The sequence below is a fragment of the Marmota marmota genome, unplaced genomic scaffold, assembly GCF_001458135.2.
Source record: "Marmota marmota marmota unplaced genomic scaffold, marMar, whole genome shotgun sequence".
NCBI classification, from domain to species: Eukaryota; Metazoa; Chordata; class Mammalia; order Rodentia; family Sciuridae; genus Marmota; species Marmota marmota.
This window is the reverse complement of record NW_026000205.1, coordinates 11,526,543-11,539,461: the sequence shown is the minus strand read 5'-3', so window position 1 is coordinate 11,539,461 and position 12,919 is coordinate 11,526,543. Positions and strand designations below refer to the sequence as shown.

The window sequence follows — 12,919 nt, the reverse complement described above, 5'->3', positions numbered from 1 at the left end:
GGCACACTTTACCACTGAGCCACATCCTCAGCCCTTTTTATTTTTTTATTTTGAGACAGGGTCTTCCTAAGTTGCCTAGGGCCTCACCAAGTTGCTGAGGCTGGCTTTGAACTTGCAATCCTCCTGCCTCAGCCTCCCAAGCCACTGGGATTACAGGCATGTGCTCTCACACCCAGCTTTTGTTTATATTTCTAGAAGAATATTCAAAAGGAAAAAAAAGTGGGGGAAGCCGATTCGTTACTCACAGCTATTCTAAGAAGGGGATCTACCAAGTTCTTTCACAACCCGCAGTTGCGGAACCTCTCAAAGGCCAGCTGCCAGGAGAAGCCGCACAGTTCTCCTGTCCTTCACTGTCACCCCACCAGTTCTCTGTTCAGGGACATACTTGTCAAAAGACAACACTTCGCAGCCACTGTCCTCAGTCCCCTTGTCACTTCTCAGGTTGAGTTCTCCTCACCCATTTACCTGCTTACCACAGGACTAAGACCCATTCTGCTCAGAAGGCTGGAGCAGGTGGCGAACCAACCACCAACGTGATGGACATACAGTTCCTGGCACATTGTAGGTCCCACCTTCCTTTCGGGTCCCCCCTCCCATCTCCACTCACTCAATGCATGGATCCTCCCCTGCCTTAAGCCCTCTTTGCTGCTAGTTTGATTTCTTGTGAGCATTGTTAACTTTTCTGGAGGACAGTGGGACTTCAAGAACTGTTTAAATGAAAGAAGGAGCGTTTTGGGGTTTCTGTGTCCCCCGATTAGGTCCAGTGTCTTTTGACCATTCATCCATTCCTGCAGCAGACATTCACTGAACACCAGCACAGAGGCGGTTGTTGGGGTGCAAAAAAGACACACTTCCAGCCTTGGGGACTTTCCGTCTAGTCTAGGGACCCCAAAGCTTTTCAGGGCGGAGTCACCTGGAGGGAGCTGAAGGCAGCCCTGGGCCTCACCAAGCCTGGCTCAGGCTCCCTGGCAACCACCGGGAGCCTTTCCCTCCTGTCCCTGAGCCCAGCTGCTGACATAAACCTACTTCATGACCCATTGACCATGAGATGGGACTGTCAACAGGCATTGTTGAGGCGTGAAGAGCAGGCGGCCAGGGACTCCAGAACACAGGCACCCCACCCGGGTTGGGTTTTACCGTCCTCCCAGTGCCCGGAGCCCCTGCAGGGTGCCACACAATGGACAAAGCAGCCCAGAATCTTTGCCCTCCTGAGGCCAGCCTTCTAGCAGAGGGGCCAGCAAATGTGATGTGGCAGAATCACAGAGGCTCCGGATTTACACAATGCAAGATGGATATGGAGGGGGAGAGGGGGTGGGTTTGGGGGGAGAGGTGGAGGAAGGCCCGCTGAGGAGTGGCGCAGAGCAGCGGCCCCAGCAGCCAGGTGATGGGGGGCTAAGCAGAGATCTGGAAGACCCCACGTCTCCCCTAGAGCTCTGCTTTTCTCCTAAATAGTTGTCACAGGAGGTAAAATGGCACTCTTGATTCTTTTCTCCTTTCTGTCCATTTCTCAGTATTTGCCAAAGATAAAATACTGAGCAGTCGGTGGCACGTTCTTCTCCATTCAAAGTGAGGCGCCTTGCCACAGATGAAGGATTGGAGAGGTGCAAGCAAGATGTGAGGTCTAAGCCAGGCACAGAGCCGCAGGCCTGTAATCCCAGCGGCTGGGAAGGCTGAGACGGCAAGTTCAAAGCCAGCCTCGGCAACAGCCAGACACTCAGCAACTCAGTGAGACCCTGTGTCTAACTGAAATAAAAAATAGGGCTGGGGATACGGCTCAGTGGTCAAGTGCCCCTGAGTTCAATCCCCGGTACCCCCTCCAAAAAAAATAGAATCTGAGGTCTAAAAAGGAAGTTGGATAATTCTTCTGGAGGGAGTTGTTGATGTGCTGAGAACCCCATGCTGCTCACTCCTGCAGCCTGGTGAGAGGACTCATTATTTGGACGGGGGATTTGGAAGGGGCATGGTGGCCTGGAGACTACCACACACCCTTAATAAAACTGAAGCTGAGAAGTTGAGGCAGAAAGAGACAGAGACAGATGAAGAGGTGCAGGCATGGTCAGAGAATCAGAGAGACTGAGAGCCTTCTTTTCCACTGACCGGATGTGGACCACATTTGAGAGAGAGACAGACTGGAGCCATTTTAAGTCTTGCTTAGGAGATCTTTCTGGAAGGTCAAGATGACCTCCATGGGGAGGTAAATGGCCAGGCACTTTCCCCAGGGTTGAGAAAAGCAAGCTAAGCAACCTGCTGGAGGTAACTCCTGTCCCCAGGGAGCACCGTCCAATGTCCCTACCCAAGCAACCTGGGGAGGAATCGGCCTGGACATCCTCGCTGTCCAGAGAGGCTGAGCTGAGGCCACAGCCCAGTTACTCCAGTGCCCACCACACGGGACTCTGCTTGTCTCTTCCTTCTTCTCCTGTCTTTTACCAACACTGCAAAGGTCAGCAGCTGCTGTCATGAAGCTAGGGAGAGAAGGAGAGGGAGCATGCCCACAGCCAGGGTAAGCTCTCCCTTGGAATGACGCTTTTGACATCCCAGCATAAATTGCTGCACACCAATGGGTTGGTGACTAAAGTCACTTGGAATGAGCCAATAAGGCAGGGGTCTGGCCCAAGTGTTCCTCCTGCACTGGGGAAGACGTAGCCCCTGGGGCAGTTTGAGCCGTCAGTGGCTAGGCATAGAGCTGTCCTCTGGCGGACCCCCACGATCTCGGCTACACATGCATCACTCGGAAAAAAGCCCCTTCCTATCCTGGCTCCCTTCTTAGCCCCTCGCCCCTGGCAGTCCAGCCTCGCTCCAGCCCGGGATGCCCCATTAGCTGCTCACCCAAGCTGCTAGTGCCTGAGGCTAATGGCCCTGCCACCCCGCCCTCCTCTCTTCCAGCTCACTGCCCATCCCTGGCATCCTCTGGCAACCCAGTGAGGGGACTCCTGAGCCTCAGAGACATCTGGCAGTACCAAGAGGTGAGTCCCTCTTTCTGTGGCTCCTCTTCTCACCAATGATCCCCCAGGTCCCCTGCCTGGGGTGTCCCCTGAGATCTGCTAAGTTCCTCCCCCATGACATGGATGGGATCTGGCTTACCCTGGGCTCTCCCCTGGGGACCTCCTCTGCTCCCTGTAGCTCATATCCAAGCTCAGGGTCCTCCCTCACCTCTGCACCTGCCCTGTGGGCTTCCCACTGGCAGGGAGTGAGCTCGGGAGGGTGACTCATGCCCAAGGAAGCCACTCTGACCTCTCTAAATCCCTTCCCTCCCCAGAGCCTAAGGGAGCCAGAGGCCGCCCATCCTCCTTGACTGCATGCCTGGCTGTTTTTTCCTGTTACCACACCGCTGTCCTCTTCTTTGCAAGAGGTGACATGGTGGAAAGACAGTTGAGTCCTTGCTGCTGATCCTGGCTCCACGGCTGCCTGGCTGCCACCTCCCTCAGCGGCCTCGGTTTCCTCTGCCTCACCCCAGGCAGCGCCGAAGCCAGCTCTCTGGTCGCGATCTGAAGACCAAGTGGGACCAAGCGGAGTGCAGGAGCGGCTGCCTCATGAACCTGCCTCCGCAGCTCTCCTTCGCCCTGTATGTGGCCGCCTTTGCCCTGGGCTTCCCGCTCAACGTCCTGGCCATCAGAAGCGCGGCTTCCCATGCCCGGCACCGCCTCACTCCCAGCCTGGTCTACGCCCTCCACCTGGGCTGCTCTGACCTCCTGCTGGCCATCTCTCTGCCCCTGAAGGCCGTGGAGGCCCTGGCCTCGGGGACTTGGCCTCTGCCGGTCCAGCTGTGCCCTGCCTTTTCCCTGGTCCACTTCGCCCCGCTCTACGCTGGCGGGGGCTTCCTGGCTGCTCTGAGCGCCGGCCGCTACCTGGGCGCAGCCTTCCCCCTGGGCTACCAAGCCCTCCGGCGGCCGCGCTACTCCTGGGGCGTCTGCGTGGTGATATGGGCCCTCGTCCTCTGTCATCTGGGGCTGGTCTTGGGGTTGGAGGCTCCGGGAGGTTGGCTGGACAACACCACCAGCTCCCTGGGCATCAACAGAGTGGCCAACGGCTCCCCCGTCTGCCTGGAGGCCTGGGACCCGGCGTCTGCCGGCCCCGCCCGCCTCAGTCTCTCCCTCCTGCTCTTCTTTGTGCCCCTGATCATCACCGCGTTCTCTTATGTGGGCTGCCTCCGGGCCCTGGCCCACTCGGGCCTGAGCCACAGGCGGAAGGTCAGGGCAGCCTGGGTGGCCGGTGGGGCCCTGCTCACGCTGCTACTCTGCTTGGGGCCCTACAACGCCTCCAACGTGGCCGGCTTCCTGCGCCCCGACATGGGGGCCCAGTGGCGAAAACTGGGGCTCATCACAGGGGCCTGGAGTGTGGTGCTCAATCCACTGGTGACTGGCTACCTGGGAGCAGGTCCTGGCCGTGGGACTGTGTGTATGGCAAGAATGCAAGGAGGAACATTCCAGAAATAGCAGCTTCTGCTGGGAGAAAGGGGCTTCTCCAGTCCCCATGTCGGGGCTGCCCCATCAGAACTGCAGGGCAGCCTTGCCAGGAGCCATCCCCAGCGCCACCTGTGGGAAGAGCTAAGCCTGGAGAGGACAACACCCCGTCCAGAGAGAGGAGTGGAGGCCAGGGGCTGGTACCTCCACACGTCAGCTTGCCTCCTGCCTCTGCCTCACTCCTCGCGTCCTTCCTGCCCACTAGGAGGATGACGTCTGGCTTCTAATCCGGAGGAACACCACCGTGCAATGCTACCCTGCAGCCATTTGTGAGGAAAGAACATTTTAATTTCTAAAGAAGAGATGGAGGCACTAGCCAAGATAACGAGGCTGCCATACCACTTGGAACTCACAAGGGGGCAGCATTCGCACTGTGAATGGGAAGCTGGCCCAGAAAAGATGCTTGGTGAGAAGGGGCACAAGTCAGCCACCATGCCCAGTGCTTTATAATGAGCATCTTCTCATTTTATCCTCACACAACCCTCCCACTCCCTTTATTTTTTAAGAGGCAGGGTCTGCTCTGTTGCCCAGGCTGGCCTTGAACTCTGTCCTTGAACTCTGGTGCTCAACCGATCCTCCTGTCTCAGCCTCCCAAGAAGCTGGGACCAAGGTATATGCCACGGTGTCCAGATCACACAACCCTTGGATTTAGCCAGGTGACATTGCACAGGGGCGACAGGCAGAGGGGACACACACTGACTACTAGCCCGTGCTGGGCTCACTAAGCCGTGTGCCTGCCTTGCTTCCAATCAAGGGAAGGAGCCTCTCATTTTAATTTCAACAAAGACACCACCCGCTCCTCCAGTAGCGCCCCTTGGTGCAGGGTGGCACTCCCCCAAAAAGGTGCCTTATCCGCTTGGCTCAGAAGGCCTGCATGGGGTAGCCTCTGTTGGGGCCAGGTGTATCACATCTGGCCCAAGGAAACTTGCCCAAGGCTTATAGCAAAGAAGAGGGATGAGTCCGATGTGATCTTTCCAAGCAGGCTCCCCTGAGGGTCAGGGGAAAACCTGGAGTGTCAGGATAATACCTGTATTGGTGACCCATTTTGGGAAGGGTAAAGAGTGGCCCTCAAGGGAGAAGACAGAGAAAAGTAGCTGTAGAAGAGCTGGGCATCTGCTCTAATGAGGGGAGGAATGGGAATCAAATTTGTTCAATAATGCCACCGATGTTCATAGAGCCCCTATGGGGCTATGTGGCTGCCATGTACAAACTGGGCTATCCCAATGGTCTCTTGGCACGCTTCAGTGTCTACAGGTGTCTAGAAGAGCGATGGGCACATCACAGGCACTCCATAAATGTTTGCTGAATGAAAGAATAAATGCCCATAATAGCTCTCCAAAGAATGTTCTAGAACCCTATCTTATAAATATGGAAACAGGCTAGAGAGGTTAAATAACTTTTTACCAAAGTCAGAAATAAACTCGGTCCCTGTGCAGGGGGGACATCAGCAAATTTTAGTAAAAACCCAAACTCCAGCCCAGGAGGCCCCTCTGCCCACCCTCACAGTGCCAGGGACAGCCTTGTAGTCTCGCTGCTCTGGAGCATCAGCGAGGTGCTGGGCCACTGCTCCCAGCGACCCGTGCTTCTTCCCACTTGGGGGAGAATGCAGTTCCTGCCTGGTCCTGTGAGGCCCTGCAGGACTTGCCCCAGTTTCCTCTGTTCACCTTGAGCCCAGGAGGTCGAGTTGTATGTCAGCCTTTCTTCTGGCATGTTCTCTGAGATGTCTCTCTGCATCTTTCTTTTAAAATTGATTCTTTTTAGTTATACACAGCAGTAGGATGTATTTGACATAATTATACATGCATGGAATATGTATCTTTTTTTTTTTTGTGGGGATGGTACCAGGGATTGAACTCAGGGGCACTCAACCACTGAGCCACATCCCCAGCCCTATTTTGTATTTTATTTAGAGACAGGGTCTCACTGAGTTGCTTAGTGCCTCACTTTTGCTGAAACTGGCTTTGAACTTGCAATCCTCCTGCCTCAGCTTCCCGAGCTGCTGGGATTACAGGCGTGTGCCACCACACCCGACATGGAATATATCTTGTTCTGATTCAAACTCCAGTACCTCCTCCTTCCCTTCCTGTTCCCCTCTCCCTTCTTTACCTCTCAGGTATTGATGTCTTCATCAAACTTCCCTCTTCGTTTGGCTCCTCACCAGATGTTAGGACACCACAACTAAAACTTTGTTCAGGGCTGTACCTTTAACAACTTGAGATATCATTTGCATATAAAAGGCACCCCTGCCAAGCCTCCAAGGCAATGATCTTTAGTAAATTGACTTCAGGGTGCTCTCATCACCCTGCTCCCCACCCCATAAGATCTCTCAAGCTCAATTTATTTACAATTTATTACAATTAATTTACAATTAATCCTTTCCTCCCTCAGCCCCCAGGCAACTGCTGATCCACTTTCTGTCTCTAAAAAAGTCTCTCTTCTAGACGTTTCTTATAAATGGAATCACGTATGGTGTGGTCTCTTATGTCTGCTTGCCACTCTCAGCATGGTGGTTTTGAGGTTCACCCTGGCCACAGTGTGTGGTTCATTCCTTGTCATCGCCAAATGGAACGCCATTGTGCGGATGTGTCCGTCTGTTTATCGGTTCACAGGTTGGCGGACAGCCCGTGATGTTTCCACTCTTTGTAGGAACATTCAGGAGCAAGCTTTTGTGCACAGGGGGCTCCATTTCTCCTAAGTAAATATCTGCAGTGGGACTGTGGGGCCTTAGGGTAACTTTTTAAGAAACTGCCAAATTGCTTTCCAAAGTGGCTGCACCAGCAACAGATGAGAGCCCTGGTTTCCTCCCCTGGGCTGCTCAGTGCTTGGAACTGTCTGACTTTTGGATGATAGTCACCCTAATGGGTGTGAAATGGCATCACATTGTGCTCCCTCAGTATTTAAGTGAATAAATGCATTATCTCTGAAGCCAGAGAGAACTTGACTTTGAACCCTGGTGGTCATACTTAATGAGGTTTATGCCCTGGAGCAAGTCACTTCCCCGTGGAGAGGCTGAAGGATTTCACACAGTGAGATAAAGCAGTGATACCCTAAGGAGCAGAGGGCCTGCTATGGATCTCGTGCCCACCAGGATGAAGCCGGTAGCAGCCTGGCCACCTCTGTCGCTGTGACCATCGTCTTCGTCATCATCATCATCATCATCATCGTCAAGCCTGCATCATGACAGGGACTGTGGCAGGGACAGTTCCAGGCTCCATTGGAGGCACCTGGCCTGTGTTCATGTTTTAATCTGTGACTCTGTTTCTATAACCATCCCTGTTTTATAGATGAGAAAGGGGACACAGAAGGGGGACACTTGCCCCAAATCACAAAGTTGGCGAGTCACAAAGCCAGTTCCAGAGCCCAGCCCTCCATCATCACATCACACTTCCTGCCCTTACAAGGCAAACTGGAGAAGTGCCATTCTTAGAGAAAACAGACCAAAATCAAGTGGAAAAGAGGAGAGAGGACCACGGCGTCATCGGAGCATGGGCCTGGACGGGACATCCCGGCTGAGGCTGCTCAGGAGGAGGCCCGTGGTGGAATTTGCTCTTCTTTTTTGCATAGGGACACAGCCCTGGGAACAGAGCTCAAGGCATCTTTTGTGCTTGTGTTCCACAGTGAGTGACGTCACGGGCACTGCTAGGTCTTTAGCATTTCTGCCAGATAAAGAGCTCAGAGCACTTGTTCTGGAGAGGAGAGCCAGGTGACCTGCAGCGGGGGGCTTGCATCTTCAAAGAAGCAGGTGAGCACGGTGCTGGAGGAGCACCTGGGTGCTTTCTGTGCTGGGGGAGTGACAGGAGAAAGGGCAGGTCCCCGGAGGCAGGCTGGCTGATCCTGCCTGGAAAAGTATGTGGGGCTGTGCTACGGTGGGGGTGGGGCTGGCATTGGTGACAGAGTTCCTGGCTGATGGGTGAGGGACACAAAGACCCCTCCCTGGACTCCTGCACTCACCTCTCCCCCTCTTACCAGTGGCTGTGACCATGGAGACAAGCCCAGACAGGTTCTTCTTCCCGGGAAACCACTGGCTGTACTTCTCTGTGTACCTCTTCTCCTTCCTTGTGGGGCTCCCGCTCAACCTGATGGCCCTGGTGATCTTCGTGGGCAAGCTGCGGCGCCGCCCGGTGGCGGTGGACATTCTCCTGCTCAACATGACCCTCTCGGACCTGCTCCTGCTGCTCTTCCTGCCGTTCCGCATGGTGGAGGCGGCCAGCGGCATGCGCTGGCCGCTGCCCTTCATCCTCTGCCCCCTGTCGGGGTTCCTCTTCTTCACCAGCATCTATCTCACATCCCTCTTCCTGGCAGCCGTGAGCACTGAGCGCTTCCTGAGCGTGGCCTTCCCGATATGGTACAAGACGCGGCCGAGGCTGGGCCAGGCTACCCTGGTCAGTGGCATCTGCTGGCTCCTGGCGGCTTCTCACTGCAGCGTGGTCTACGTCGTTGAATTCTCTGGGGACCAATCCCACAGCCAGGGATCCAACGGGACCTGCTACCTGGAATTCCAGGAAGACCAGCTGGCCTTTTTGCTGCCCGTCCGGCTGGAGATGGCCGTGATTCTTTTTGGGGTGCCCTTGCTCATCAGCGGTTTCTGCTACAGTCGCCTCGTGTGGATCCTCAGCAGGGGGACCAGCCGGCGCAGGCGCAGGAGGGTGGTGGGGCTTGTGGTGGCCACGCTGCTCAACTTTCTCGTGTGCTTCGGGCCCTACAACATGTCCCACGTGGTGGGCTACCTCGAGGGTCAGAGCCCCACCTGGAGGAGTTACGTGCTGCTCCTCAGCACCCTGAATTCCTGCGTGGACCCCCTTGTCTACTATTTCTCATCCTCTAGGTTCCAAGCCGATTTCCAGGAGCTGCTGAGGAGGTTGATGGGCGGCTGCAGCCCTTGGAGGCTGGAGGTTAGCGTGGAGTTGAAGGTCAAGGGTGGAGGAGAGGGGCAGGTGCAGGACTGTCCGACCTAGAGAGCAGGGACAGACTCCAGGAAGGCTAGGGAACAGGTAGCCCCAAGGTCTGGGCTGAGAGTGTGGTCCTCTGGGGCAGGGAGGTGCAGCAGATCCATGTCCCCAGGGCAGGACCATGCCATGCCATGACAGGACGACTGGATATGGCTCAGGGGCAGAGCAGACACCCTGCCCCCTTAGGGATGTGCTCACAGAAGCCAGCTCCTGATTTTTGCCTCTTCCGGTTCTCCCATCTGCTCTGGATTTGACTCTGGGAAGTTGTCAGGATCCGAGACTTCTCTGGAAGAAAATGACCTCCCCCAGCGTCGCCCCCCCACCCCAGCCCTGACAGCAAAGGCCAATTCTTGTGTCTTTCTGAGGGAAAAGGAGGAAAGAGTGGTGCCCAGGGTCAGAGGGAGCGGCCAGGCGACAGGAGAGGGGAGAGGGAGGAGTTCACTCTTCAGGTCGGGAAGGGAGCAGACAGGGCCCCAGGGGTGGGGAGCAACCTGCCCTCGGTGGGCTGTACTGGAAAATTCCCAGTGCTCAAAGAATTCAGATCTTCAGGGACGGTTTGTGAACCATGACAGAGAAAAGTCACCCAAATAAATTGGTAGCGAGCAAAAGAGAATGGTCTCTCTTTATTCTCCTTTTTTCTCACGTGGTGAATGGAAGCATCAACACCCAGACTCCAAAGGGAAAGAGCTAGACGACAGGATGCCTCTGGCCGAGGCTCTGGGTCAGGGAAAAGAAAAATAATAGTGAACCATCTTAGGAGCTGGCTGGATCCATTACCTCCTCAATGGCCACATGGTGGGGACAACATTATCACCATTTGGCAGAGCAGGGAACCAGCCCAGAGAGGCCAAGTATTCCCCTGAGATGGCAGAGCTAGCCTAGTGCGTGACTGGAGGAGGACTGGAAATTGGACTCCAAAACCTAAACCCCCAGCCCACTCTGCATCCTTCCTTCAGCTGTGGGTCAGTCTGCAGTGACCTGGCTCAGGCAAACTTCCAAAGTTGGGGAACTCGGTATAAAAAGTAGGAAAAAAGTAAACAGGCCCCAAGGAGAGACAAAATCAGAGGCAAAGCAGGTCTGCTCTCTGTGCAGGTCCATTCTCCTCCCAGGAAAGAAATACGTGCAAAAAATAATAATAATTATTAATTAATTAAGATCATTAGCACAGTTGACTTCAGATGGTGACAAACATAGATGGACCTTCTTAAAAGCTGTTTTTGCTGAGATGTGGTCATCGTGCAAGTTTTCGCTCTGCACTGAGGGGTGACACATGAGAAACAGCTGGCCAGGCCTCCCTTCCCCGCAGGGCAACCAGAGAAACGTTGGCGCCTGTTTGTACTCAGTCTTATTGCCAAAGCATTTATTGATCACCTACTAGGGGTAGATGGTTGAGCTCAGAACTTCAGGGATTTCAATACCATTGTTAAAAAATGTTCGCTTTTTCGGGGCTGGGATTGTGGCTCAGTGGTAGAGCACTCGCCTAGCACGGGTGGGACCCGGGTTCGATCCTCAGCACCACATAAAAATAAAGGCATTGTGTTGTGTCCATCTACACCGAAAAAATAAATATTAAGAAAAAAATGTTCGCTTTCCTCCCAGGAGAATGAGGACTGGGTGTGGGCGGGGGCTGGGTTTGGATAGGGAGAGGAAGGTGTACGCTGTCACCCGTGTGGCCCAGGGCATTCTGCCACAGCGGCTGCTAACAAGGTGATGCAAACCTGGGTCCACCTGGTTCTGAAAGAAATCAAAGGTGTCATGAGTCCTGTGACCCCTGAATGGATAATTCGGACCCAAAGCTGGGAACAAGTTGAAAACCTCACATTCTGAAGAAAGCCGCGAAGAACAGGGGCGTGGCTCCTTCCCCTGGGCTTCTGGTGAGGAGTTAGAGGCAGGGTCACTGGCTTTGCTTGCCCTCCATCCTCACCTGGCATCTCCCCAACTGCGTCTGTGCCTGTGAAGAACTCGGGTGCCAGGAGGTTCGGTCATCAGAGTTTGGGGCGATCGTCTGGGTGGTGTGAGGGGGTGTCGGGGCATTTTCCAGAACTCTCCAGAAGTTAAGGGAAAGGGGGCCACTCTGGGGATGGAGGGTGGATTCTGGGCCATGTGAGCGGGGGAGGGAGATGACAGTGGAGTGTCCGCGGGTGACAGCAGCAAAGCTTTCCCGCTGGTAGGGCAAACAGTGAATCGCCCGTGGGGGAGGGGACACAGCAAGGGCAGAGGTTCTGGGGAGATGTAATGTTACCATCCAGGGGCGCTGGGTTCCTTGTCTCTGCTCAGCGAAGAACTGAAAAGCCGGACACAGAGGTCACAAGCCGGCATCGGGCTAACGGCCAAAGCAACAGTCACAGACTTCCCCAAGAGGAGGGGCCCTGGAGCCGGGAGTCCAGGGGGGCAGCTTTGACCTGGGTGGCCTTTGGAATTTCCTCCTTTCCTATCTCCTCCCCTGGCCACAGGCTCCTCACTATTTTTGATTGGTGCCCCTCTGTCCATGCATCTGTTTTAGTTTTTCTATTGGATTCCCCACTTAAGGGAAGGCGTACAGAAGTGTCCATCTGATTTGGGTCCCCCGCTTGTGCCCCCAGCACTTCCATCAAGCAGGAAGCTGACCTCATCAGAAGACCCTCTCCATGCCCCTTTGTTCTGGCCCTGTCCCCAGCCTCCTCACTGGCCACCTTGTCCTGGCTGCCTAAGCCCTTCTACATCTCCCTCACTCGGAGTCATCCAGATTGGATCTCCCTAGACAGAGAGGACCCACATTCTAGCTGCGAGGAAGCTGGCTTGGTTATATTTCTTTCTCCTGCTTGGGTTTTGCAGCAAACACACTGCATATCAGTTTATGTGTTGTGGCCCTTTGGAAGGACACAGATCTTCCAAGACTGCTTCCTCTTCCTCCTTTTGGAGGATGCTGCTGAGAAGGCAGGGGCTAGAGAAACAGTCTCCACCAGGAGGCTGAGGAAGCCCATCTCACAGCCAACCAAGTGAGACTGCAGGGGAGCTCACACCCCCGGAGAAGTGGGGCCACCTCCCCAAAGGAAAGCCAGGGTTACTGCAGAATTGGAGATAAAGGTGGAGCCAGACGTAAACGGAGCAGTGTTTGCTGAGCTCAAAGCAAAGCCAGGATGTGGGTAAAGAGGCCACCGGGAGTCAGACTGAGAAGCTGACTCAGAGCCATATTTCTTTGTGAAATACAAAATAAGGATAAAGATAGAATCATGGGTTTGCAATTATCTCAAGCTCCAGCAGGTTGACAGGCTGCTTCTCTGAATCAGAGACTCAGGTTTCTATTTATATATAATTTTGTTAATTAACTATGCACGTCTTTAAAGGTTTACAAGAGCTGCCCCGGGGGGGGGGGTGGGGAATATCCTCCTTCGACGGAAAAACCTCAGGCAGCAGCAATCCTGAGGACAAAAGGAAGACAAGACAATGGACCCATCTCCATCCCAGTTTTTCATTGAGTCTGTTCTGCATGGGTTTTCCAGTGGGATGGCGTATGGGTGGGCCGCAGAG

General features: G+C 54.5%; 2 protein-coding genes across 2 annotated transcripts; both read left to right on the top strand.

Moving 5' to 3' along the window:
• Positions 1-2,487: 2,487 nt before the first annotated feature.
• Ffar1 (free fatty acid receptor 1) lies at positions 2,488-6,294 on the top strand. Its single transcript, XM_015497201.2, has 2 exons — positions 2,488-2,963; positions 3,257-6,294. The coding sequence occupies exon 2, from the start codon at positions 3,531-3,533 to the stop codon at positions 4,431-4,433; it is 903 nt and encodes a 300-aa protein (XP_015352687.1). The 5' UTR covers positions 2,488-2,963; positions 3,257-3,530; the 3' UTR covers positions 4,434-6,294.
• Positions 6,295-6,458: 164 nt separating this feature from the next.
• Ffar3 (free fatty acid receptor 3) lies at positions 6,459-10,019 on the top strand. Its single transcript, XM_015497200.2, has 2 exons — positions 6,459-8,202; positions 8,430-10,019. Exon 2 carries the CDS (start codon positions 8,441-8,443, stop codon positions 9,413-9,415), a length of 975 nt encoding a protein of 324 aa, XP_015352686.1. The 5' UTR covers positions 6,459-8,202; positions 8,430-8,440; the 3' UTR covers positions 9,416-10,019.
• The last annotated feature ends 2,900 nt before the right edge of the window (positions 10,020-12,919 follow it).